The sequence below is a fragment of the Strongylocentrotus purpuratus genome, unplaced genomic scaffold (assembly GCF_000002235.5).
Source record: "Strongylocentrotus purpuratus isolate Spur 01 unplaced genomic scaffold, Spur_5.0 spur5_scaffold_1, whole genome shotgun sequence".
Lineage (NCBI taxonomy): Eukaryota > Metazoa > Echinodermata > Echinoidea > Camarodonta > Strongylocentrotidae > Strongylocentrotus > Strongylocentrotus purpuratus.
Window position 1 is genome coordinate 1,550,259 of NW_022145594.1, and position 26,234 is coordinate 1,576,492.

Sequence of the window (26,234 nt, forward strand, 5' to 3'; positions counted from 1 at the left end):
CTCAAGTTTAAACATAATAGACATGCATCAAATTGTATATGGAAGATATTGTATTTGTGTCTTATAGTTTTTAATAATTTATCTTTATTAATTATGGAATACAATGACTCATATATTTTTTTCTTTTATGGAGTAAATTGGTATGATATTTATTTGGACTAATTAATCATGTTAATGTCGTACTGTTAATAAGCGGTCGGGATTTTTTATATTAGCTGATAGATAGTCGATGACAGTGTAATATAGCAATCATAAAGACATCTGAGAAAACATCTCAAGGTCAATTTCAATACCATATTGCCTGACCATTATATTTTATGTATGGATTAAATAATACGTCAGTGTAATGTCTTGTAATATTTTAAAAGATGGCGTACAAGACCATTGGAAAAGACCATTGTAATGGTTCACTAAAAAATTTAAATGTATGCATACTGTTTGAATAAAGGTTGTTCTTGAGACATCGAGAGCTTGCTCGAGGCTTGCTCTACAAAGCAACGAGTAATGTATACAGACTGGATTCATCTATCATTCATTTATCCAAAACAGGTTAATGTAATAGCTCGTCACTATATGTCCCCAGGAAAGAAACATCCACAAATTTGAATATTTTAGTAAACCGATCTATTGCCTTAGATTGCTTTTTCGAAAGTAGGTGCGATCATGTTTAATAACCATTAATCATGTTTTTTGCAGCTATTGAGTGTCCGTCGCCTCCCATAGCTGCTTATTCCGAGCTCGATCCTCTATTGGCTGACACACACATAGTAAACCAGACGATATCATATACATGCAGGAGCAGTGAATACACTCTGCTTGGAAGTAACTTGAATAGATGTCTACAAGATGGCACATGGGAGAATGATCCACCCGTCTGTCAAAGTAAGTATACAAATCGAATTCAACGTGGCAACGTGTATTGTTACTATTGTCTGATACCTGTTTTTGGCACACATCCTTATGAGTTAAAGACATAAGGCTAAAATGTGCTTCTTATATATTCAACTTTGTGAGAAATCTAGAAAACAGCACAGCTTTAGCTTTTACAATATTGCATTAGAAGCACGAATTAGTTCATGTATTTGCAGGGAAATTTTGCATGCATAAGAAACGGTCTAACATGACAAAATGAACTGAAAGTGTCGGGGAGAGACACGATTCCTCTTTTCCATTATACCTGGTTACTGGTTATGCCGATATTTAACGTCAACTGTAAATTACGAAATGAAATTTCTTGTATTATACATATAGAGCCTTAATATATATCTTCCTCTTCTTTAGTTTTGTATAGCGCACATGTTTATAATGCAGTGATGATCCTGCCTTTCAAACATCTTTAACCCGGTCAAAGCCGAACAGCCAAATATGTAGTGGATTGTGTTCCAGTAATTCGGGTTCACATCTAAACCTGGGTGGAGAGTGGCAAATGTTGATTAATATCTGAATTACCAAAGGACGTTTTATCCCGGAAAGGGATTCGAAAATTCAACCTTTTTAATGGGAAGTCAAGTAACTTAACCACTTTACCACGGCACCTCAACACATAAACTTATCGAACATGAAACTATTGTAAACTGTAGCAGAGAGAATAATCGATTTGTATGCATGGTGTTGTCTTCTGTATGCGATATTTTGTTTGAATTTTTTTGTTAACCATTTATTCGATCATAATTTGTTACGTTAAAGGAAAGTGTGATACAGCCGATACTCTACGTTACACTAATCTCACCTGCTTCCGTACAAGTAATATGGAGAGAACGTGGGATAACTCATCTAACTTCTGCTATGATGATAACGGGGAGTTACTTGTCACAGTGAAAGATGTTGACATGCAGAACTTTATTGCCCAATTAACTAACGAAAACTTTGACTATAACGTCTGGATCGGTGCAAGGGAAGGTCTAGACTGGAAATGGAGACAAAGTGAGTTCGCCATTTGTTAAGAACATTCAAGATTCAATCCAAGCTAAATGGGAGCATGCATGGTTACTTATGCGTAATACGTACATATGGGGAAAAAGGATTTCATCAATACACAAATAATATCTGCAAGTTCGCGGTTTAGGACTTTTTTTCTTTATTTTTACATTTTAGAAAATGGACCGTTGATATTCGGTTAAGCAACGTCAGTGCATTAGCATGTTTGGGGGGAAATTGTGTTCGTGTAAACCTGTGTATGGTATATGACACGAGCTTGTCCACCAAGAGTTAATGAGCAGATACTTATGCATTGTAATTTTATACCTGATTATGTCAGGAGCATGAGAACTGAGAAAATGGGGCTTTTTAACGTCAGTTTGTAAGATTTCTCACAGTGTTTATCCATATTTATTAATCAGGTGACACAAACATCGATCGCTTCTTTTGGGAGATAGCATTCCCTTATCAAAGCTCGGGAGATTGCATCGAGTTATCATATCAGAGTACCTCAGGTGAATTTGCATGGAGTCCTAGGTCATCAGGAGACGAGATTGGTTTGCTATGCCAATATAGTGAGTATAAGCAACTTTGGCTCTTACTAGAACTAATGACTTTTTAATGACCACCGTTCTCGCGGCCTGAAATTAACCTTCACGAATCCCGGCACTTAAGTTTTTGTGATTCATTACACTTGCTGGCGGAATTTTTTTCGCGAATTCTTACCTCTCGCAAATTCGAGAACGTTCTTGTTCTGTAATATTTTTCTAAGGCCTCGAATTTGTTCATTTCTCAGAGATTTGCAAGGAGTCTTGAATACAAAGAGATGAGCGGACGAGAGAGTAAGGCGTTACTTAATTATCCAGAGTTACAGTAAACGTTACGAATATGATATCGTTACTAGATTTGGTTTAAGTAAAGGTATTCCAATTAGGAGTGTTGAATAATATGCAACGATCCCGTGATACTTTTAAATTTAAACACCGAGAAACATGAAACTTTACACTCCGCTCGTATGTACGTCGTAACAGCATGACTTTTCCAGTGTGTGCAGGTCTTGGCCGATATTAAATTTGAATAAAAGCAGATATATCCCATAGACACAGAATAAAATTACTAATCGCTGATAATATTAATAATAGATAAATTAATAACGCGCCCAATACCTTGTTTCTAGGCCCAGTGGTACTGCATGTTGTCCCATCAGCCATTAAGTGAAGCGCTGTCCTTACACGAAATAAAAGCCGAGACGACAGCACCACGATACACACAATATTATTCAATAAACAAATCAAGTATGTTACAGATAAATAAACTAGATTTGTAATACTTGTTTGGAACAAGTATAGGTGGGCTGGTCGAACTAAAATTTGAGACAAAATAAAGGGTACATTTGAGATAGCTTATTGTCTCAGCTACAACATACTCGAAGTTCAGCGTAAACGAAGCTAAACGACAGAGATATTGCTCGCGAAAGAATCCAGTTTTGAGAAAAACTCATGTCCCACAGAAGATACACTCAAAATGTGAAAAATTGACATGCCTTTTTTAATCGCGAAAATACGCCCTGATGCCTTTGTCAAAATGAAAATTAGAGCCCATTTTATTTGTAGAGAATTGTCTCAGCTAAAACATGTCAAAATTTTGAAGACAATCGATCAATATTTACAGAGAAACAATCAATTTTCCTTAAATATGCTGACGTCATAATATGCAAATTGAAATTTTGAGTTTGGAGGCCATTATGATGATGTCATGAGTTAATTGAGGGTCAAATGAGACATGAAATCATATCTCCGATTCATACTCTATCAAAATATGAAACAAAAATTGGATCACCATGTATCCTAAAGAGTTACAATGGATTTTGTATAGGCATGTTTTTGCCCATATATGCTATGTATTACAAGAGCTCGCGCGCACGGAAATTTATGTTAAACGGTCGATCATTCCGTTATTAATAGTCATAAAGAGACAAACATGGTATCAATTTGTTTGTTAAAAAATGTGAATTATTATGAAAGAAAAAAATGGCAATTCTATGTTGTGTAATAGTTTTACGCGCGAAAACGCGCGCGCATGCTCGCGCGCGCGATTTTGTATAAAATGCTTAGAATTGCCTAAAACGTATGCAAAATGATTTTGAGACAATTTTGAGCATTTTAAAATTTTGCGCGCGCATTAACGCGCGGACGTACGCGCACGCGCGCGTTATTTGACCTGAAATTGACCGGACGGATATTGACCTTGATCATGATAAATATGAATGAGAAATAGCTTTTGGTTATGAAGATATGATCTTGATTTGATTTTCGTAAAATTTTACAAAATGGCGCCTAGATGACGTCATCAGTCAATGTCAAGATTGAAAAAATTGCTGTGTTTTGTACATATGCCTATACATATGTGTGCCAAATTTCAAGGCATTTGATCGAGCCATTTTTAAGTTATCTTGCCAACAAAAAAGTGGTTAGAAATAAGAAAAATATTTAATAATAATAATAATAATAAATAAAGGCAATTCTAACGAAATTATAAGGTGGTCTGTACGATATACAGCCCACCTGATAAATCAAATTAATGTAAACTCAAACTCAGACTTATTTCATAACTAAAAGTAATACGATATCTATTTATTTATTGTGACATGTTTAGAGAAAACAGAAATTCATGATATGGATTATTCCGATTTGACAAATGGGTTTGAAAATGTGTATAGAGGGAGAATTTTGGATGTAGGACGGGAGGCTATTCCGCAACTGGGGGCGGCTTCAGAAAGTGCTCTATAGCTCTATTTTGTTTGCAAGTCTTTTTTGTGTATGAGCAACTAATTTTTTTCATGATTTTTTATTTTTTTAAGTCATTTGTTCTAGAAAGATAGTCCATGCATCATTCTGTCGAATCATTTTTGTGCAATCTTTAGATCGAACTTGCCAGAGAGTTGGACTCATCCAATCCGACATGGTTCTAGAATACATGGGCACCTGTTTCCAATTCCTGGATGTTTCGAGGAACTGTGATGACGGGGCCGAAGAGTGTAATGAGAGAGAAGGATTTCTGGCTGAAATACTCGATGAGAGCACTAATGCTTTATTGGTAGACCGAGCCCTGTATCTGAGAAGCATAGGCGTAAACACGGCATGGTGGATTGGTGGTTATGACGAAAACTCCGGACGGTCCTGGTATTGGTCTGATAGTACGTGATTCCTCAGAAATTATAGTGACAGTAAAATGTAGCTTGTATTTGTTTATTTAAAGACAAACATTTATCTTTGAAACAAAATCTAACAATATTAGAGGCCGAAGGATATATACTGTAAACAGAAATTGATCGGTATACAATTTGCCACTTTTTGTATTCAATGCCTATACAATAAAACTTCCCATTATTTTTTTTCCTATTTTAACACAGAAATTGAAATCAGCATCAATTGTATCGGTCATTAATTTAAAGGTCTGAAAATCCTGGTGATATTTGGCATTATATAAGTAATTCGTTGCAGTCAACATATACTACACATGAAAAAGAAATCATTTAGCAAATTGAGATCCTCAATCACTTGTATTGTATGAATGTGGTTATTAGTAATGTATGTTATGACTTCCTGGAAAGTAATAACATGAAACTTACTTTAAATATCGTCAATGCGTATGTTTTGATAGAAAACCTTTCATATGACAGTAAGACGGGGCCCAGGTGTCAACAAGTTTAGATATTTTACCTGCATTTGCTAATTTTTAATTGAATGAATTGAGAAATAAAGTCTTGAAAGCAATGAAAAGAAAATAATATTACAATAAAAAAAAAAAGATACATTAAACAGTTTTGTAAGAATACACGATTTTAAACTACACATCCTGCTATTGAACCTAAGCAATTTAAATAAAAACAATACCGAAAATTTACACACTCTATATCGGGCACATCTTGTATGCTATAAATGCAAATCTGAATTAAACAAGACCCAAGAGTAAAGTCTGGAATTGACTATTCCAAATACAGATCAGCATGTACGAGTAGAATGGAAGCTAGTATTTTTATACTAAGACTTTCTAATGGAAGTAGAAATCAGAGCAACTTCCTAACGCATAGAAGGACATCATATTCATCATACCATGATTCATCTCTTTCTTCAGAAACTCGAATGAACTATGAGGAATGGTACGAGGGCCAACCTAATAGAAATAGCCAGGACTGTGTAGAAATGAGAATGGATTTTCAGTACCAATGGAATGACCAATATTGTTCAGACCGAATTCGGACTCTATGTCAAATTGGTGAGACAATGTGAAATATACCTTTTGAATATCTGTTACGGGGTCATGGAAATGTACAAAAATACAAAATGAATATATTAGAAAGCTTTTTTGAACAGATGACAAGAATTATAGCTGAGGTGATTTGAAAATATTTGAACTATCAAAATATTGCGTATTGTGTAAAGATCATGATACATCATATATTGTTTACGGTTTTCTTCATGTAAACGAAGGAATGGAAAGAATAAATGAATGAATTAAATATCAGAATGGATGTTTCAGTAATAAGTATAAAGATTTGTCTCATATATTTTTCCAGGAATTCCTGCCTGCGGTGACCCAGGTGAACCTTTGAAAGGTCATCGTTTACCAGACGATAGAACAACTTACTCTGTCGGTGCTACTCTTCATTTCACCTGTCAGGAGGGCTATACATTATCAGGAGAAAGCGTTTTAAGGTGTATGAATGATGGAGCATGGAATCACCAAAGACCATCATGTGAAGGTAAAGTGATTGTTAGGTCAATAATTAAGACATAATAATTGAGTCCTATTTACCAAGAAAGTATCCCCATCAGCATCAATACTGATCTTCCTCGTCTTTCTTCAGATCCTCGAATTGTTATTACCCCTGCAATTACCAAGTGGCTTTTTACACCTGGCTTGATACAGGCATATGTGGATTTATTTCTTGCTAAAGGACATCCGTACCGAGATGAGATACAAACCCTCAACGAATGAAATGAGAGTCAAGTGAATGAACTACTACACCATATGTCGTTTCTGAAAACTCATGTGAGATCAGTGTCAACGTTTACAAATGATTTTCCGAAATTCATGAACATTTTATGAAGTCATGCTCTTAGACGGGGGTGTAAATGCTAGCGTAGTGACAATTATATACCTCTCTTTAGTATGTTGAATAAATCTAGCCATCTGATTAGTTGAAATTGGAGTCGGGATTTTAGCCATGCCCGCCTAACAGTCAATATTTAATGAGAAAGATGTCCGTTGTCTCGGTTAACGGGCCTCATAGTTAATTTTTGCTGAAATCCCCATTGCTTTACGTGTAAAAAGTTTCGTTGTGCGAGCGCGGATATCATATAGTGTAGTGTGTGTGCGATTCCCGAATGATCGTTACATTCAGGCAACTTTCCAGCTAAGATTAACAGACAGTGTCACAGATTTTCTGTGATGTTTTAACCAATCTTTACTCAAGAAAGGATAAGGTTGGAATTCTTTGTATTTTTTTTGTGTGAATTTTGTAGAGTTACGGACTGCTTTGATGTTCGAAGCATAGCTGTTTCTATACGATACTGGCTCTCGAGGACGTTACACCCTGCTATGACCCCGAGGCGCGCCGGGGCGGTCCCCTTGAGCCTATAGAAATAGCCTTGCCTCTCATAGCAGCAGGGGCGGCCGAGCGACTTCCAAAGTGGGGGGGGCACCAACAAAAAAAGGGCACTTTCTGGAAAAAAGGGCACCTACAGTGGGAAATCTCAAAGCGAAAATATACAATTTTTTAGACATTGGTATATACCCCTACATTGTGATTGCATTATCAGGGATGATTTCAATATTTGTTTCTCTTCATACATCTTACAAGATATCGCTTAAGCATCATACTTTACAGTTGGGTGTGATGTCTGAATATGCATTTACGAGCGAGCGAAGCGAGCGAGAAAATTTTTAAAGATCTTTGAGGTCGCAGTGCGAAAAATTACATCTCATAAAGAGGAAAAAAGCCAATCGTGATGGGGTTATAAACACATTCTCATAACGGAAGACTGAAAAGACCTTTGATAAGTAACATAATTATATCATCTTTAAATGCGAGCAAGCGCAGCGAGCGAACTTTGGGGGAAATTGCTCTTAGTCGCTTTAAATAAGGGGCACGTTTAATGATTACATGAAAAGGGGACAATTATCAAAAGGGATAAGACACTTATTAGAAAAGAAAAGGAGCACGTGTCAAAGTACAAAGGATAACTATAAGAAGTGAAAATGAGGCATTTTTTCACCTGAAAAGAGGCACTCACCAGTGATGAAAAAAAGGCGTTTACGAAAATGGGAAATAGGCATTTGTTGACGGAAAAGGGGCACCCATCAGATTTTGATAGGGGCATCTATAAGAGCTGAAAAGGGGATAGGTCCCTTATTAGAAAGGAAAAGGGGCAGGTATCATTATTAAAAGGGGAATTATCAGAGTTGAAAAGGGGCACTGACCAGATATGAAAAGGGGCACTTATGAAAATGTAAAAAGGACACTTATAATAAAGGAAAATGTGCATTTTTCGAAAAAAGGGGGCACCGTTCAGATTTTTAAAAGGGGCAGTTATGAGAAGGGGAAGGAGCCCTTTCTTTTCAATGGGGGCACTTATCATAAGGAAAAGGGGCACTTATTAGAAAGGGAAAGGGGTAGTTATGAGAAAGGGAAGGAGCTCTCTCTTTTTAATGGGGGCTCTTATCATAAGGAAAAGGGGCACTTATTAGAAAATAAGAGGGGCACATGTTAAAATGAAAGGTGTGCTCATCCGAGTTTAAAAAAGGGGTAGTTATTAAAAGGAGAAGGGGCACTTCTTACAAAGGAAAAAAGGGGAAGTTGTCAAAGTAAAAGGAGCACCTCTCAGTTTTGAATAGGGCAATTATCAGAGGTGAAGGGGGCACTTATTAAAAGTGAAAAAGGGCACTTCTCGTACCTGAAAAGAGGCACTTACTAGAGATTAAAAAGGGCACTTATTCAAGATAATTTCAAGATTTATGAGCATGGAAAATGGACACTTATTGCAAAGGAAAATGGGAACATGTCGAAGGAAAAGGGGCACGTGTCAAAAATAAAAGGGGCACTCGTCAGAGGTGAAAAGGGGGAAGGGGCACTTTTACTTAGTAATAGGGGCACTTGTCAAAGTAAAAGGGGCACCTTTCCTATGTAAAAGGGGCACTTCTTACAAAATAAAAGGGGCACTTTTCCTATGTAAAAAGGGGCACTTTTGGGGTATCTGAAAAAGTGGGGGGCACTGTGCCCCCCCCCTGCCCCCCCCCCCCCCCGGGAGAACCGCCTCTGCATAGCAGTCAATATATCTATATATCAAACTTCAGTAATATGCGGCTGAAAATCTGTTTAATACTAAATCATGAAAACAGGCGTCGTTGAAACTTCCTACATTATTACCGTCAATAAAACTTCTTATTCATGACGGATAACTATAATGTATGTTCATGTTAGAGCTAGTGATAAATAAACACAATTATATACCTCACTTAAGAAATCCAGCCATCTGATTGGTCGAAATTGCATTCATAAACTTTAACTATTTCTGTAAAATTACAAGTAACCATGGTTAAAACAGTTCTAAAATCCCAATAACCATGGTTACCGGGAAAATAGTTCAGTCTCCATGGTTACCCCATAGGTTTACATGTTAAAAAATGGTTTGAGCGATCGAGGATACCGTACGTGTGCGAAGAATTGGTCGCTATATTTTACCAATTTTGTAATACAACTAGCAGCGAATCCGGGCTAACTCGCCCCACGGGACATCTCGCCCCAGCATCAAAGACTGGGTCGAGATGTCCCGACACGATTCACCGATCGAGAGATACCAATGTGTATATGTTTGTGCTCATTGTACATTTTAGACGATATGGCTGATATTTGTTCACATTCTTTCGTCCTGGCAGTTAATTAGCAGACTACTGGTATCTCTCGATCGATAAATCATGTCGGGATATCTCGCTGGGGCGAGATGTCCAGTGGGGCGAGTTAGCCCGACTCCCTAGTAGCTGCCAGCGCAGACGACCGACTGTACTAGGCCAAAATGGCGGAATTAGAAACGCTCCCAAGATTTCAGCTTCTTGATGACGATCAAATGAGAGACTTGATTGATTCTGCTGACAGCAAGAACACGAAAAATTCCGTTAAATGCTCCATGAAAATATTCGAAGACTTCCTGCGAGTTATCAAGACAGACCTCGATAGCGTAAACAAGCTTTCAAATTCGGAGCTGCCGAGGGCAATAGCACAATTGTAACCTTCCCTTGAGCGTATAAAAACAATTATTTCTCTCAAAGCAGTCATTATTACTATATTAATATAGCAAATTGTACCAACACTATGTTAAGATGTCAAGAGAAACATTATCATCCCTTAATGAACTATGAACAATGACATGATATTCATCTAGTCTCTCCTGTTTTCCTTAATAGCTGTCGAATGTGAGGAAAGTCCACCAAACATCACACATTCCTCCAAAATGATACTAGGATCAGTGTGTCAAGATATTGCTCTATACACCTGTCAAGATGGTTATATTCCTGATAGTGAACCAATCAGCTTCTGTCAGCATACAGGCACATGGAGTACACCTAACTTTACATGTACAGGTAAGATAATATCTATTTATTTATTCTATGTTCTTAATACAGGGTAGACACTTCGGTACAATAAAAAGTTGAATTTAGCGCAGGTAGATGGTTTGTTTTACCTGTCAGCTAAATATGCACTGTAAACCTTGGAATTGAGTCACCAGGGGACTGACTGCTTTTGGGCCTATCCGAGGAACTGGGTAGTGCGGACTAATGCCTTATTGAAGGGTGCTAGCGGATCGGCTTTGTTAAGACCTCTGCTCTAACACTGAGCTGTCGTGAATATGTGTTAATGTAGCAGCATAGTGATGCGACTATAAAGAACAGTTAAGCTCGCTATAGCGATGATTCTAATCTAAGGACAATGATTTCAGTTGCCAATGTCTTCTCTTGTTCTTGATATTCACTGTTTTGTATTCCCAACACTCAGCCCATGTTACAGTAACCCCTGTATAAATGGAGGTACTTGCCCATGAAGTAGATGGTTTATCATTTACATGTACATGTACCCAAAATTACACTGGTTCCACCTGTGATGAAGTTAAGGCATCCATATATATATATATATATATATATATATATGTGTTGTGAACTAGTGGTTAGGGCTCCTGACATTGAACACAATACGGGTCGGGGTTCGAATCCCTGTCGTATCACAAACATTTCTTTTGGCAAGACATTGATCTACGCTTGCCACATTCAAACTTTTAAAAATGTAGTAAGTGGGTACCTGGCAGGATTCATTTCTTCAATGCACTGAGCAATACGCCTGCCGACTTTACCATTGTACTTCGCTCATTTTGTTCTTCACAAAAAAAATCTTCCAGTGCTTTCAATGCAAGTACCATAACTAACTTTTAGTTTACTAAACATAACCAATTTCACCACTCTATCCCACCTGCTATTTGAGGACCTTTTTTTTTTATCTTGATCCTTAAAGTGAAACGTTGTTGTTCATTCTTTCAGAGATAAGGCTTACGACATCATTCACTTTTACTACGCAAGCTTCTCCGCAAAGCGCATAATCACAAACAGGTCCTGGTGTGACTTTGTATCAAGGTATTAATCTGTTTTAATAAAGACTTTCAAAACGGTTTACTTCGAAACATCGGGTCTTTATTTATTATTTAACCATTATCTGTGATGCTACCTTGGTATTTCTAATTTATGTCATTTTTTCACTACCATCCTAGTTCCCACACCAACCTCTTCACGTACTTTTTCTTCTCCACCAAAATCAACTCCCGCTGGAGCTTCTTCAATTTCCATATCAACTGTCGTAGGAAGCGCTGTTGGTGCTATTCTTGTGATTGTTTTCGTTATAGTTCTCATCATCATGTTTTGCAAACGAAGAAGGTTAGAGAGTTACCTTGTACTTAACCCGTCTTTCTCATCAGTCCATTATCATCGTAAAACCGTATGGTTATGGAAATAGCTGAATTAAGATTGTACTTTAACAAGAAAATTATTAATTTATTTAATTCCTTTTGTTCTAATGTTGTCCAATGTAAATATTATAAAGCATAACGCTTTTCAAATGTAATGGCAACCTATTTAAAATACTTATTATGTAAATTACATTTATTTCAAAAGTACTACACTAAATCCCACATCTCAGATTGACATGTTTCTATATACATGTACCTACTTTCGCTCACATAGTTTAAAATTTACTTAATACTTACATGAATATTATATTTCCCCATCTGCTCATTCCAATATTATATTTTGTTTAATGTGTGTGCTCATTATAAGATACATATGTTTATATGTTTTGTAAAAACGTTTTTGATTATGTTGATACAGGGCTCCTTGGTCGATCAGTTTTTTTAAAACTGAAAGGGCGATCATGTCAAAATAAAACTACAAATTAAAAAAGAAAAAATTCTTAGGAGTTGATGTTTTTCAAATCATGTATTTTATTAATGCAATTTATCTATGCTCTCATAATAATAACTTTCAGTAATAATTCAGCAACTTCTAAGTCTGAAGGAAAGGAGTCCGATTCGTCTCCGCAGTATGAGAACCTTGTATTTGATCAGTCACAGACAGACGCCCATACCTACCAAGACTTGAATACTATCACCCATACCAACCAAGATCGTAATACCGATGTTCAGAGCTACGATGATACTGCCGACCTTCATACCTACCAAGAACCTGATCAAGAAGCTAACTACGAAGAACTGAATGATGCCAAAGAGAACGATTATATCACAGTGATATGATACAATATTAAATAAAGTGTTATTGGGCTGATTAAGAATTGAATACGTAAGAAGAAGATAAACACACGTCCATCATAATAATTTTTATTTAAAAAGTTTTATAATTTTGTCTTAATTCATCACAAAATGTATGTCCATGTATCAATTTTTTCGTGAAGATGAAAACATGTTTTGAAAATTATCATGAAATATTTAAATTTATCTTAAAAACTGGAGAAAAAAAATAAAGGGCTACCCTGTCAAAATAAAACGACAAATAGACAATTAAAAACATTATTGGGAATTGATGAATTTTCAAATCATGTATTTAATTAATGCAATGTATATATGCTTTCATAATATTAACTTTCAGCAACTTTGGGCTAATTAAGAATTGAATAAATGAGAAAAGATAGATCCAAGTCCATCATAATAATTTTAATTTAAAAAAAAGGTTTTTATAAATTTGAGAGACAAAATATCTTCAGTCTTAATTCATTACATAATATATGTCCATGTATCAATTGTTGCGTGAAGACGAAAGCATGTTTTTAAAATTATAATGAAATATTAACATTTATCTTAAAAACTGGAGAGAAACAAAATCTATGCTGATGGATTTGGGCGCTTCCTCTCCTATATACAAATAGAATACAAATATCCTCTTCATTGAAATGTGTTTTCTATTGTTATTTTCTGAATAATGTGATTGATGAATAAGGACGAAAAGTTATGAAAAAATATTATGGCTTCTTTTCATCCTGTGCTCCTCCTTAATTTGCATACTGTCTTACTCGTGTTATTCTAAGAAACCTTGATATCGACGATCAGTAGAAAGATTCTCTTTAAAATACCATGTTGGCAGTAGTCTGATACATTTGGGTAAATAAAAATGAAGACCAAAACGTGAAAGTCAGGGTATGGGATGAGTTTCTTTTATGGATTTATATATACTTATCTTCCTTTAATGAAGCACCGTAATTTTTTTAAATAATATGATTGATGTATTAAAAAAACTCTCACATCATGGAGCAACAAATCAGAGGTATCTGTTGGAACCGATTTTTAGAAATATAATATATGTTTGGAATGATTCGATGCAGGTACAAATACATAGGAAAATGTATTTAGCCATGTATATACACGTATGCCACGAGGTACGAAAGCATATTCCTTTTGAGATATTGGTAAGGAAACTATTATATTCTACTGTATTGATTGCTAGTGTTATTGCCTGGTATTGTTAGTGGAAGGCATTTTTTCCACATTTGAGGACAAGACTGAATAAACTATCACATATTTCTATCATTAATATTATTATTTTTATTACTACTACTATCATTGTTATTATTATTACTACTACGACTACTACTAATAATGATATTAATTATACTAAGTAGTGAAATTCAAGTTGATTCGCGTTTATTAATAGGTTGTTTTGATGCTAACAATGAACTCTAAATATGAGATGTACAAGAAAGACATAGACTATACTACAGTATAGTAGAGGTGTCGTGGTCAAGTGGATACGTCACCGGACTGTCGATCACAAGGTCTGCGGTTCGAGTCCCACTGCAGCAATAATGTCCTTTGGCAAGACATCGATCTACATTTGCCCCACTCGACCCAGGTGATGTAAATGGGTACTTGGCAGGAATTAATTCCTTGAAATGCTAGAGCGCCGTAATGGCAGCACAGCTAAAGCCGCTTAATAACTTCAAACATTTGTTAGGGCGTCTTGAGCATCCCTTGGGGTGGATATGAGCGCATTATAAATGTGGTTGATAATTTGATTTGATGTTAACAAAGAATTATTTTTAAAAGGTTGTTATTATTAGTATACACAGTGACACACGTGAAAGCATTGTGTTATGTAAGGATGGATGTTTAGGTAAAAATGTAAATACATGTATTAGAATCAAAAGCTAATAAGTAGAATTAGATAATGCAATTCAAGTCAACATTATTATATTACTATATGAGCGGTGGATGTTTTAGCACATAATGAATTTGGATAGTGATAAAAAAGAATTATAGAACACACAATATGTAAACATCAAGGAATAAAAACAGTAAAAATACAAAAGGAAAAAAATAATTTTATTGGTTTTGTGTAAACTCGTAAATTTGCTCTTTGAACGTTTTTTTACCAAAAATAATTCGTGTCATTGTTTAAGCAGTTTGGAATTTGGCAGACAGCGCTAACCAACAGTATCAAGCCATATTAATTACGGTTAACTAATTAATACATGCAAATTATAGTACATTGATCGGGGGGGAAAATGATTATTGTAGAGGTTCTAGGACAATTAAACCCTAAACACTCGTCCCCGGCCAATGATCAGCGGGACAATTACCCCCCCCCCCCCACCCCCTCGGAAATTACCCCAGAGGACAATTACCTCCTGGTAAATTAGCCCACTAGGATATACCCCCCCCCCTCCCCCAAGGAAATATTCCCCCTCCCTCTGAAAATTATACCACTGGATAATCACCTCTCTCCCCTCCCCCCCCCCCCTAAAAAAAAGTTCTGCCTATATCAAAACCAACTTATTTTCAGGGTGGACTTCCTCTTTAATAAACAGGGGGTAATTTTCGGGCGGGGGATAATTGTTGTTGGGGTGGTTGTCCATGGTTGTCCTCGGGAGGGGAATTGTCCTTGTGGTATTCGTTCACTGGAGGTGGGGTGTAATTGTCCTCGGGGGTATTTTTCGGGGATAATTGCCCCAATATTGCTCCGATTGTCTCATTTTCGCTCGCTGGAACATTGCCAGCACAAACCACTGACCTCTACCTCCGGGACGGATCATCGCCCATTTCCATTCACTATACGTTACGTACTAAAAGGCTGTATTGTCTGACCGTTCATGAATATTCATGTTTTTGCTTACCTCGGAAAAAATGTTTGCTTTTACTAAATGGAAAAATTACGGTTGGGGGGGGGGGAGTTGGATGAAATGGACATAATGAACCAAGCAATAGTTATCTATGATCATTCATGCTTCTTATCATTCGTGTGCTTGACCTATAATCTTAAAATCGCTTGTCAAACTGAGTCCAAAGTTCGACTTGTTTCACATGTGTATTATAGGCAATGACGAGCTTGCAACCTATTTTGATCAAATTACGGTTGGTGAACTTTCAAAAGTGAATGGGACATGAGGGTTCCAATGAAAGAGCTAGTGATAACGTAAGTCGAGGTGGATGTGCTTTTCGTTTAAACAAAAAATTAATTTTCAAAGATTTTTTTGTTTACAATTCCATAGGCTAACATGTATGGCTGCTGACTCTGACGATAGGGGGCGTTGTGGAATGAGACTAAACAGAGTTGTTCGGGGATGGTTGTCCTTGGAAGAGGGGGAATTTCAGCCCCGTCCCTCCCCACGTATAAAACACAAATACAGTCATTCTGCTCGACGAGATCTCATCGGCTCTGACTACATTGGACTTCACCTGCGCAGTCTGTTAAACAGGTCAACATCTACAACTGATCATCGATAATCAACTTATGAACTGAACTTCAAAAGAAAACCGCTCTAATGAAGTAATTTGCGGTAAACTTCAGATTTTTTTAGTAGAGTTCATTCAATCAGCACAACAGTAATAACAATATAATTCAAAACAAGATTAATAAAAGAATAAGACGGCCATTATCTTTTAAATATCAAGTATTTACAATCCAGTCTGCTGTGCATGCCAATGATATTAGCATTAATGTACTGTAAGTGAATATGTAAAAGGTTCGTAAAAAAGCTCCCCCTTAAAATAAAAAAAAAAGCTTGAACTGTCTTCTCAACAATATTGAGAATCAAAAGTGTGAAATTACATTGCAAGGATATGAAAGGGCTATTTGACTCTCCAAAGCCCTTTCATTTCATTTCATAAATAACCTCTCTATCTCTTTTATAGACAATTTCTCTCCTGAAAGTCAAATAAACTCGAGAGCACCTTGGGGCTCCGCATGTCATGCCAGGCCCCTCAAGGGTCTATTGACGATTGACCATAATAATTATCAGGCGAATGGCATCCCATGTTTCGGACCTTACATCTTTCATAGCAATCACATCTGGACCGTCAAAAAAAAAATTTGAGAACCCCCGCTCTAGATCATAAACTATGTAGATAACATCGAATTACTGGCAGCACTGCGATGTTTGGAAGTTTACTATGACACGTTCCCCCATGTAGCGAGCTTTAATTTGATGATTTTACTCGAACTTTTTATCTCGGTTATGAGATCATTATTTTGGTGTTTGGATCCCAAGATTTCATTATAAAAGATGTGAAAACTTTTTTGACAATCTAATAATTCTCGTTTTATGAGTCACATATATTGCTATTTTCTCCGAAAGCTCTCTCTCTCTCTCTTTGGCCATTGACCAGGGCCCATATTCATAAAACCATAATAGTTGTCAACTAATTACATAGGCCATATAGTCACTAACCACTGCTCAATCCAATAACATTGAACGTGTGCAGAAAATGGTCTGTTGAGTCATCCTGTCTTTTGCACGTGATCTTCTCACGCCAGCTCGCCATCGTGACTTTCTTCCAAAGTCCCGACGGTCACTGTCTGGAAGGCAGTTACGCAACTCACATCTTCTCCATGAACCAAAATGCAGGACCACAAGATATTACAATTCTAGTATTTCATCAATTGTTCGATTACTAAATAGGAATCCCGACCTCCTCATATAGGTCTAGCTATTTCATCCTAAACCTCCATTTAAATCTGCATGTAGTTTAATGAATATAGTTCTGATAAATATGATTTTAATAAATAGAACTTTGTTAAAATGAAGTTTTAAAAAAAATTATTTTGAAAAAAGTAATGTAATTTTTAGAGATACAATTTAGTTAAATTCAATTTTGATAAGTGTAATTTCTATATTTGCAATTCGTTTTTTATATCAGGTATTGTATGTTTAAAACAATGATAACTAATTACATTTTTCGAATCATCTTTTTATCATGTAATGTAGACGCCGTTGTTTGAACAGTTAGCCTTTATTATTTTCACTAATCAATGATCGGCCTTTAAACTCATTATTAAGAAACCATGTGAGACTAGATGTTTGCGATCTTACCCTTTAATCTCCTATTATTTCATTTATACAAAATTGATCCTATAAATTATTATAAAAATATTCTCATTGCCAATCTATGCAACTCAGAAGAACAACGTATATCAATCTGACTTTTTAAATTTAACTATGATAAATGCAAGTTGATTAATGCAATAATTATTAATGTTATTTCAATAAATGTAATTTAATAAATGTAATGTTATGTTTCCAAGTCGGGTTTTACATCACGTATTCATAAAGATCATACATAACAATATTTAATAATTGTAATTTATCGATTTATTTCTTATATATATATACTTCATGTAAATTTACATTTTAATCATTTAGTTTCAATTGATCAATAATAATTGTTCTCTTTATACATTATCAAGATGTCCTCCACCGACTCTCAAACTGTATATCTGATCTTATACCCTTTGATTTTCTATTATTTCATATCCAAGTATGCAAACCGAACTCAAAATTATTATTGTTTTCATTATTTATGATTTATTTTCTATGTATTGTTTATATCTGGATTCATTTAAAACTGTTAAAGTATAAAATGATATGTATCTGTCTGTGGTCCTGTGGAATTAATTTTACCTTGTAAATTCACTTGCATCAGCTTCCAGCTGTATTGTTGAATATTGGAATAAAACCTTATCAAATCAAATCAAATCAAATACAGTTGACAACTAGGCTTGGTGAGGCTAAATAGATATGAACCCAGATGTACACTGTTGACATAATGGTGGAATAATTATTTCTACCCCAATTTTTTGAATGATTTTCACAATAATTTATTCCTAATAGATAAAGATAATAGTATACATTCTCAGATTGTATTGAAAACCATTTGGGGAGCGTTCGTTTTGCGTGACTGCTAAGGCATGTGTGTGCTACTATGCTAATTAACTAGGGGACCTACGTCCTTAACTCATAACTGATAGAAATGGGGATTAATGCCTCATAAAAGGTCACTTATATAGCACATCGACACGGTTTTGATCCTGGGGGCTCACAGTAACGAGGCCATTGCTTAGCCAACTAATCATGACTCTACGCATCGGCCGCTAGGGTACGTCGACGCCCCCACAAAAACAAAAAAAAAGAAAAGAAAATGCAATAAATTTTCAATAATTCATTGTATATCCCCCAGTCCCCAACAGGAAAAATTCCTCTGTAGGGCCAGGCGTGCCCATATAGAAGATTTGTTTTATGTGTTAGTAGTATATAGCTTTATGCTTAAAGTCTATCGTCATCGTACCGGATCCCAATTTCTGTCCTAGATATGTAATGGCAAATGTAGATCAATGCCTTACCAAATGACATTAGTGCCGTTTCGGGGATCAAACCCACGATCTTCACATGTCAATTCAATTGCTTAAACCACTCGACTACGTCACCTTGAATGGCTAAAAGTCTGTCTGTGTGAAGTCGGTTCGGCGGTGTGACTGTGGTATTAGAGTGTATACACTGGTTAAAGGGATAGTTGAGTTTTGTTGCAGAGGGCGCTACACAAAATAATTTGTTGTGAATAATGAAAAACTGACTGTCAAATTTGAAACAACTTACAATTAATAACAAAATCATCTTTGTTTGATCAAAATTGGTTTAAAGACGGCTGCGATATCCATAAATATAACGACTTCTAATACTTGTGTACCACCAAAAATATTAAATAATTTGAACCAGCCGTTAAAAGCCGTTGAGAAACAAAATAGCGCCTTTTACGTTTTATTTCAGCAAATGCCAGTGTTGGCTTTTGTTGGCTTTTTCGTGTTGGTGATATTACGCACAATCAGCCGGCCCGTGTATTGTTATTATTGATTAATTAATTAATTAATTAACGGTTTTAAAGTGGAGCTGAATTGGTAGAATCGTATTGGCTAAATTTCACATATTTTGGGGTCTAAAATACCTTTTTAGCAATTTTAGGTTCTAAAAGGGCACTAGAAATATCATAGTAAGAATAAGAGCAATAACCATGCACTTTGAAGGCATTTGCGATCTAAACACAGAACTCAACTATCCCTTTAACCAGGCAGTGTGACTAAGGTATTAGAGTGTATTCACTGTGGGATGTGTTAGTTTGAAAAATTCTATCAGAATGGTGGTTGTTTCCTGTTTCCCTCTCTTTTTGTAAACGTGTTAATAAGATTTTACTTGACAAACTTCTATTAGAATAAAAAATTCACTTTAAAAAAAATGTTTCATGTTTCATGATTGAATAACTTAAAAGTTACACATTTCATATAACCTCCAATTTTCAGATATTTGTGGACATATCGTAATGAATCGTTGAAATAATAAAATTATTTTACGCATGATCTAATAAATGAAATATGTTGGTAATAGCCAGTCATCAAACGGAAATCGGCGAATGTTTGACGCCATAGCTCATGAATAAACATTGCCCTCCAAAAGTGTCCTTCAAATTGGACGAAACTCCCAAAAGGCATCCAATGCCAAACTTATGGATGTCAAGGGTCACAAGTTTAACAAAGAGATTCGATAATAGTATATCCTTCGAAGGAGGACTAGAGAGACGACTAAAATTGTGATCTTTGACATGCCATAGGTTTTGTACTTTTCACCAGTGGCCTGCAAAGCTCTGTTAGGTGGGGCGTGAGGTCGACCAATACTTAGAATAAGATATAGGCCTATCATAGAAAAAGAAAGTGTCTGATTTTACATGACACAGCTGCAATTCAGCTATAGACGTTTACACGTTAGTTTTTGTGTATCAAAGATATATAGCACTTAACACTTAAGTAATTGGAGTTACAATATTGACTTCATGACTTGTCCAACAAAACGTTTATAACAAAATATAAGATTAATGAGATATTACATATAGACTTATACCTACAATATTTTGAAGCCATCAGCCCAGATAATTATAAGTGTAAACAAACATGTTATTAAAATTCAATCAAGTCACAGGAAAACTTAAGATCAATCAAAGTCTGGGAACGGCTCAACCAATCAGAACCGCGCACTCTGACCGTGTTACCTTTGTGCCAGTTGTCATGGATCAAACGAATCATTCTCAACTCCTTTGAGAGAGAAAGGATGGGAAATGGGGGCGATGAGAATAAAGTGAGCAAAAAAGAACACATGATAATCTCCAACATTAATTCATCATGAAATAGGGAAGAACATAACAGGGAATATGAAAGAGTTTAAACATATGTGTGACTTCCAAAACACCTCGACACCATCGACGACAGAACTTGACAAACCATGAAGATACCGTGCAAACAATGCAGGTTCAATCTGCAATTTAATGTAAACATATAAACATTTGTTTAGTCATATGTCGCCATTATAACTCATTTATCATGAAATGATACCCTTTTAGATGTAATAAACTTCACCTCAGTGAAATACAATACTGCAACCCTAGTTCACTTGTTTGTATTAATTCCTATTGTTATTTGCTTAAACCAGGATAAATTGTCATACAATTTGATCTATAATACTCTGTGGGTCTTTCCACACTTGTTACAATTAAATAAACCATTAAATTCCTTCATCGTATATGAACTGAATAGATTGTGATTAATGTAGAAGTCTACAGGCCTATACCTTCATAATCACAACCTTGACATAACAAATCAAATCATGCACTGCACCAATGTTTCTAGTGATGCATGATAGTAATTTTGTCTCTCTTTCAATTGTAGAGAGCATGCACACTCATTATAATCCAGCTGAGCTACAAACTCCATAATATGCCTCTTATAATTTCATATCGTTCATCTTTACTTTGATAGCTAAACAATACCTAAACGTAAATGCCCACATACGCCTGATTCATTATCAAAGTACATTACACGTACTGACAAGTACATTACATAATACATGCACACAAACCCGTGCACTTTCACATACACGTGCACTTTCACATACACGTGTACTCTCGGCCTTTCATTTATAAGGCATCACAAATGTCACTTAAATCTCATAATTTATAAAGCCAATAGGCTAGAAAGATACATTAAGACTTTAACTTCAAGATAACATGCATAGTTTACTCACATCATTGGGCTTGTATCGAAATTAGACAAAAATCAATGGCATCTCCGGTTAACATAACATTTCCGAAACAGGGAAATTAGCAGCACGCCTAACAGCGCCTCCAAGCGGTCAAATCAGTACTAGCTTCTTATTTATCGCTAGTGACGTCACAGTCTTGCTTAAATCTAACCAAAAGGGCTTTCTACACACGACATCCCGGTCCCCTAAATGTGAAGCTTTACTGAACATTTAAACTAACATTCACTATGTACACTGTATTACATTCAGTTAACTCAACTTCATCAAAGAGGTGATAAGATCCCTTTAACTAAAAAACAGAAGTGTCAATTTGCAAGAAATTGTTCTAAGGTTTCTATACAAATTTACCTGAAATATCAATTAATCTATTATCCTAATTTTAAGAGTTATAGCATCACTACAAACCACATGCAGATACTTGTACATGTATATTGTTTTAAACCAATATTCAACCATTATGTAAATTTATGCAAATTATGCAGTTAAACCAAAACACATCATTGTTAATCTAGCTAAACCACTGCCAATAACAGTTGGTAGCAATACCTGAATTAAACATATCTTTTAACTCTTCCTATACCTGTGTGGTAAAAAACAAATATGCATTTGTTGGCATTAAACTCGGTCAACAACAAATCAGTTTGTTTACTTCCTTGTGACAAACTTGAATATACTTATTGGTAGATCACTCTTAACGTCTCCAATAATCATTTCATTTTGTTTCAATCAAACTTTGAACATACATGTAATTGTCTTTTATGACCTTATGCCATTCCTCTAGCAATAAATTGAGTCATCGTCCTTTAAACTCTCCTTCCATTTCGTATGTATTAACACATCTTTACCACTGGAAGCCTTTACAAACTCAACATACATGTACTGTATACCAAATTACTAATGCAATGTATTCCAAAATATGCTATATGAAAAAATAATGAAATCATCCTTGCTACAACCACTTAACATTCTCTGTGTTCGGTCTTAACAGACTGAAATTAGCAAACATGTAAACACCTATTTTTTCTTATTGCTAATTTTTTTTAACAATTTGGCATTCTGCTACACTATATTTCCAACAAAGGTATTCAAACTTTGACAAATAAGTCAACACTAGATATTAACTAGAATTCTCCAGAAAATTTATCTGCCAAACCTTGCATATATAATTTGTCCAGATTATAAACAAAGCTAACGTGCACCAGCATGCATTAACACCTATACTGTTCCTGTGGGATAAAGGCATTTGAATATTGAATTTTACAAGAAAAATGAAAATTTAGCATTGAAAGTGACATTTAAGACAATAAATAAGCTGAATATGACTGTCAGTCCATGAGTCTTTGAGTCCTTTCAATTTTCAGTCTTTAGAGTTAATCAGTTTCTTGTCAAACGTGGCTGGAATATCTCTCAGTTCCATTTGTCAGGAGTACTCCTGTCAGTTTGTTGGTAAGATAAGGACCCTGCAATACAGCATCATTGAGAGCTACTCCTTTACACTTAGCTGCACAGTCGAAGACTATGCGTACCTTTCCTGGTTTCTTGGGATTGATAACAGGATGGTGAGGAAGATACCATTTCTTTTGTCTGTCCTGAATCTGGACTTCAGTTGTGTTGTCTACACATACTTCTTCAGCATATCCTTTCTCCAAAAGGCTGGACATCCCTTCCTTGTATTTACCCATAAAGTAATCATCCTTGCTGAGTTTTCTCCTCAGTGACTCTAATCGCTGTTCTGCCATGTAGCGATTCTCAGGCAAATTTGGGTTCTCTTCTCTAAAGGGAATAGGCAGTTGATAGTGACCGTTGTCCATGCTAATCTCTTTCTTCCAGAACTCAGATACCTTCTTGTCATTTACTGACACTCCTCTATTATCATCATACAGGTATTCCATTCCTTCTAGCTTCCAGAATTTCTTCACCTGTTCCTCCAAACCAGCATTACTATCGTCTGAGATAAAGCTTGTTGAGACTTGGATATTATCTCGACCTTCTCTGTCTCCTAGGGGTCCATTCAATGTCCATCCTAGAACTGTCCTTACAGCATACATCTCTCCAGGTCTACCTGCTTTTACCTCAAGGGGCATCAACGCCTCAGGAACATCTTGACCTATCAGCAATGTGACCTGGCTTCTACTGACGACTGGAAGATTAAGACCTTGTAAATGTGGAGTCTTAGCTAGATCTGCCTCTGCTGCCATATTAGCAATGCTGATATTCAAACTGGGACGTGTGTGAACCTCCACGTCAAGCTCAGATTGTGCGGCAAGTCCCATGACTTTGAGGTTCACTGCTTCACATCTTATCCGGCTATTTCGTTTCTCCAAGGTAGAGACAGACAGGATCTTGCTTTTGCCTTTAACTTGCAGCTCATCCACCAAATCCTTCAGGCAAAATGAATTTGTCGATCCTGAATCGAGAAGTGCAAATGTCTCTACAACTGTATCGCCATCAGCTGCTCGTACCCTCACTGGTACTATAGGAAGAGCAACTCTATACCTTCCGGCCCCCGTGGCATTACTGCTTGCATGCGAAGAGGAAGCTTCACTGCCGGAAGCTCTGTCATCAGTCTGGGTCATAGAGTTGGATTGACCACTATCTCTCTCTGCTTTCTTGGAAGAAGAATTCCTATCTCCACGGCTAAACATCATCTGCTTCCCGGTATGCAGAAACTTTGTGTGCTTCTGTTTGCAACCCTTCACTGAACAGGTCCTGTTCAAGGTGCACTTAAAGGACATATGCCCTGGCTGTAGACAATTGAAGCAGAGTCTCTGTTCACGAGCAAAGTGGAAACGTTGCTCAGGATTCATATCCTTGAACCGCTGACAACCAAACAATCCATGATCAGCATGGCAGAGAGCACACTTCTGAGGACTGAGCGATGCTGAGAAGTTTCCTTTGGAAGAGTGGTATCGGTTTGGAATCGAAACCTTATCCTTGTCTTTGGCCTTGAAACTGCGTCCTTCTTTCCATCCTCCCTGAACTAGAGCTCCGTAGACGGGATCATTGATCTCTTCAGCAGCATCGTTCACAAATCGAACAACATCAAAGATTACAGGTGACCTTCCGGTATCACGGATTCTCTTCACTTGGCCAAGCCACCGACTCCTCAACTGGTAGGGCAATCTTTCGATCAGCTTCACTAATTCTCTCTGGGTACTCAATTCCTGGAGCACACCCATTGCCTTGAGGGTCTCTGTACAGGTCTGCAGCTCATCGGCAAAATCCCGCAGCTGCTTGCAGTTGTTTAGTACAGCTGGGCCGTCCGTAACTTTCCTCAACCAGGCTTCTTCAATCTTGTGAGTGTCACCAAACCTCTCAGCAAGGAGCCCCCTAGCTCTTAGGTACCCTTGATCCGGTGACATCATCATGCAGCATTGGATGAGTTTCTTTGCTGCTCCTTCACAACAGTGAAACAGTCTCATGAGTTTGCCACTACTGGACAATGACGTGTCCCCAATCATACAGTCGTATGATTGTACAAACTCATAATATTTTAATGGGTCACCATCAAATTTCATTAGTTCGGCACTTGGCAAATTTATGGATTCAAGAAGCTGCTGTTGTTGCATTTGGCCCTGCCTCAAATGACCTAAGATCTCGTAGTCCAAATGATCTCTGGATTCTCTGTTTGACTCATCACTGACCTTTGGCGTTGACTCAGGTGCTCTTGATACCTCAACGTCAATGTTCTGCTTCTGAGGTGTATCCGTTGCAGGATATGGCAATGTGCTGTCATCATTGACAGACTGAGGCTTGAAGGTAACCTCATCTCCTTCACTAGCCTTGAAAAGATCATCTTCATACAGGCGATAGACAAGCTCCTCTGCTTCCATTACTCTGAGCTTTGTCTTCAGCTCCAACTCAGCTTTCCTCTGCTTGAGCCTCAACTCTTCAAGCTCTAACTCCTGGTGCTGTCTAAGAGCCTCCACCTCAGCTTTGAGGAACGCCTTCTTTGCTAGTGTCTTTACTCTGGCACTGGAACTAACAGCAGTACTTCTGCCACTCTGGCTAACCGAGTCCTCCGGTTGTACTTCACTCATGATGACTGCTTGGTGACTGCTTGGTGACTGCTTGACGTTCTCACTTATCCAAGCTGATATTGAACTTGATGTGACTTCCAAAACACCTCGACACCATCGACGACAGAACTTGACAAACCATGAAGATACCGTGCAAACAATGCAGGTTCAATCTGCAATTTAATGTAAACATATAAACATTTGTTTAGTCATATGTCGCCATTATAACTCATTTATCATGAAATGATACCCTTTTAGATGTAATAAACTTCACCTCAGTGAAATACAATACTGCAACCCTAGTTCACTTGTTTGTATTAATTCCTATTGTT

The 26,234-nt window shown here is 36.6% G+C and overlaps 2 protein-coding genes and 1 long non-coding RNA gene across 3 annotated transcripts; 1 reads left to right on the forward strand and 2 right to left on the reverse strand.

Moving 5' to 3' along the window:
* The first annotated feature begins 1,748 nt into the window (after positions 1 to 1,748).
* On the forward strand, positions 1,749 to 12,066 carry LOC115920862 (P-selectin-like). The gene is made up of 6 exons (XM_030977547.1): positions 1,749 to 1,923; positions 2,340 to 2,492; positions 6,055 to 6,195; positions 6,497 to 6,682; positions 10,384 to 10,560; positions 11,736 to 12,066. The coding sequence occupies exons 1-6, from the start codon at positions 1,749 to 1,751 to the stop codon at positions 11,975 to 11,977; spliced, it is 1,074 nt and encodes a 357-aa protein (XP_030833407.1). The 3' UTR covers positions 11,978 to 12,066.
* An 8,951-nt stretch (positions 12,067 to 21,017) lies between these two features.
* Positions 21,018 to 21,964, reverse strand: LOC115920848. The gene is made up of 2 exons (XR_004062563.1): positions 21,866 to 21,964; positions 21,018 to 21,100 (listed from the first exon to the last, which is right to left on the reverse strand). It is a non-coding gene; the product is annotated as an uncharacterized LOC115920848 (long non-coding RNA).
* Positions 21,965 to 23,268: 1,304 nt separating this feature from the next.
* On the reverse strand, positions 23,269 to 25,923 carry LOC115920864. Its single transcript, XM_030977552.1, has one exon. The coding sequence runs from the start codon at positions 25,921 to 25,923 to the stop codon at positions 23,269 to 23,271; it is 2,655 nt and encodes an 884-aa protein (XP_030833412.1).
* Between the last annotated feature and the right edge of the window lie 311 nt (positions 25,924 to 26,234).